This window comes from Montipora foliosa, chromosome 1, assembly GCF_036669935.1.
Source record: "Montipora foliosa isolate CH-2021 chromosome 1, ASM3666993v2, whole genome shotgun sequence".
Lineage (NCBI taxonomy): Eukaryota > Metazoa > Cnidaria > Anthozoa > Scleractinia > Acroporidae > Montipora > Montipora foliosa.
In genome coordinates this window covers 62,280,239-62,282,738 of record NC_090869.1, presented here as the reverse complement: position 1 = coordinate 62,282,738, position 2,500 = coordinate 62,280,239, and the positions used below count along the sequence as shown (strand labels likewise).

General features: G+C 42.0%; 1 protein-coding gene across 1 annotated transcript in view; it reads left to right on the top strand.

Moving 5' to 3' along the window:
* Positions 1-1,110: 1,110 nt before the first annotated feature.
* The window catches only part of LOC137980026 (putative diacyglycerol O-acyltransferase MT1809), a 2,167-nt gene continuing 777 nt past the window's right edge, over positions 1,111-2,500 (top strand). The window contains exons 1-2 of the mRNA XM_068827349.1: positions 1,111-1,115; positions 1,209-2,500. The exon at positions 1,209-2,500 is cut by the window's right edge and continues 777 nt beyond it. Coding sequence (XP_068683450.1) covers positions 1,269-2,500 — 1,232 coding nt within the window. The 5' untranslated portion in view covers positions 1,111-1,115; positions 1,209-1,268. The remainder of the gene's footprint in view (positions 1,116-1,208) is intronic.

The window sequence follows — 2,500 nt, the reverse complement described above, 5'->3', positions numbered from 1 at the left end:
CAATTTTATTTTCTTCATGAACTCACACGTTGACATTCTGTTGACTGACAAAACAGCTTCATCGAAACTCACAAAATTTGACGGGGAATGATTTTCATTTTATTCAGAGATTTTCATTTTTTTTTATTTAAAAGACTCGTAGTTTTGTTTTTGCTTTTTAGTTACTAAATACCCGAGTTTCCGTGAGTCAAGCAAAACTAAAGTCACACAATCTTTTACGCGAAACGTGATGCTAAATCTCTCTAAGCAACGACAACGGCGACGGCAACGAGAACGTCACAAATTTTCATATTTAGAGAGCAAAAGCAATAGTTTGGTACGCTCTGCACGTGCATCTTTTCATTTTTGTCTATTTCTTTGCCGTTGTCAGCAAAACAACAACGTGAAATGACCAAATGTGAGGTTTTAAAGAGAACGTCAGCGCTTGATAAATTTTCATTAAACGAAGGTCTGGTGAGATGTTTTTTCGTTGTGTAGTCCATTTGACGTCTAGGGCTAACGATCAGATAGATTTAATGGCTTAAAAGGATCTACAACTTTCAATCCGATAGTTGACATTCCTGACCAAGCGAGAAGAGGGCCACGAATGCCAAAGCTTGATGCCAAATTAGCTTTAGTTACAGAAAATTGTGCATACGAGCCTGCAGCGTTTTGTGATCGCGAAATTCTTTAAATTTCCGCGTAGTTACGATAGCAGTATGTGCCCTTGTCCCTGTCAAGATGGCAAGTATATTATCTTATCCCAGACTTTTTTCGTGACATTTCAACAGAGTCTACCTGAAACTTTCTAATGAACGGGCTAAAAACACAGACTTTTGGTCGCTAGCGACTTTTAGTCGCCAGCCGTGATCCTTGGCCTACGATTTTGACGGGTCGAGGTCTCGAATGATCTGACTGACAGCTCGCCCAGTCCAAGGTTCCTTATATAGGCAGTGTCCGTGTTTTAATACCCAAAGTTGGTCCACCTAGCAAATCACGTATTGGTTCAACGTGCAGGGGCAGGCAAAAATACATTCAACAAAATTGACCAATCGCAATAAAGAATTTCAAAATTCAAAGTTAGACCTCTTCGAGACGCTTGCCTGCTGTGGTTGCTGAGAATTAAGGGAACGGAGGTGAGTTATCATCCGAGTTCATACAAAATGGTCTCTGTAGCCGTTTTGCTGTCAACTGCAAGGTTAATTGCAGAATGTTTTCTGTCCTATCAGGTTGTTTTTTGCATTTTCATTCCCTTGTTTCCTTGGCTTCAGTTAGCTGGGTTGTTTTACATGTTAAAGCGCGCTGAGCGTTTCATAGTCAAAATGGTGTTCGGTGAACAACATTTGAGCGGCATGGACTCCGCCTGGCTACCCTACGACAGAAAAAACCTCTTCTATCTCAATTCGGTGTTTTGCTTCGAACACACGGGCAGCGTTGAAGAACGAGTAGATCTTTTCCGCCAGGCTCTTTCTGAAAGACTGGCTAACGCAAAGAAAGCCAACGGAGAATTGCTGTATTTCAGAATGCGCTGTTATTTTCGCCCTGGTTTGTTCCAGTACTTTTTGCGAGAGGACCGATCCTTCAAGATTGAAAATCACGTGCTCAAATGGGAGGGAGAGGTACCCCGATCAAAAGAAGAGTTGGAGGCGATTGTTTCCAGGCTGAGCACGGAGCCTTTGCCAGAAAAAAGATCTCCTTGGTGTTTTGTTTGCATCCCAACAAACTTTGGTAGCAATGATATGTTTCTCGCGTACAGGATGTCGCACGCTCTCTCTGATGGAATTTCTAATATGAAATTTCTCATTTACCAATTTCCTGATGAAGTTCTGCCCCAAAAAGAGACTCAAAACTTTTCGGCCACTAACAGGACACTTTTTATGGCCAAAGCAATGCTTATAGCACCCAGGTACCTTCTAAAGCTGCTCTCCTCACCTACTGAGCGATCCCTAATACATGGTCCAGGTCTCAGTGGAGTGAAAAGATTTGTATGGGATGAGGCGTTTGACCTTCAGCTGATTAAAAACATCAAATCTGCTACAGGTACCACTGTAAATGATGTGTTGATGACATGCATGACAATGGCACTGAGGAAGTACTTCCAGAGGAAAGGTGTAGCATGTCCTGCTGACTTGACTGCTTCTGTTCCTGTGGATGTCCGTCCAGCAACAAAAGAAATTCACTTTGACAACTACTTCACATTCATCTTTCCCAAAATGGCTGTAGGCACTGGTGACATTATGGAACAATTGTATGAAACACAATCTCACATGAAGGGATTCAAAGGATCCGGTGCACCCCTCGTCACATTAGGAATGTTTTTCACTTCACAAGAAACATGTCCACGATTCTTGACCAATTATCTTAGCACTCTTCTGACCAAAAAGTCAAGTTGTGTTTTTTCAAATCTGCCTGGTCCACAACACATATTGACCGTTAAAGGCAGCCGTATGAAATATCTGATGTTTTTTCCTCCAAACAAGGGTAACAACGGAGTGTCCCTTGCCATTTTTAGTTATGCAGG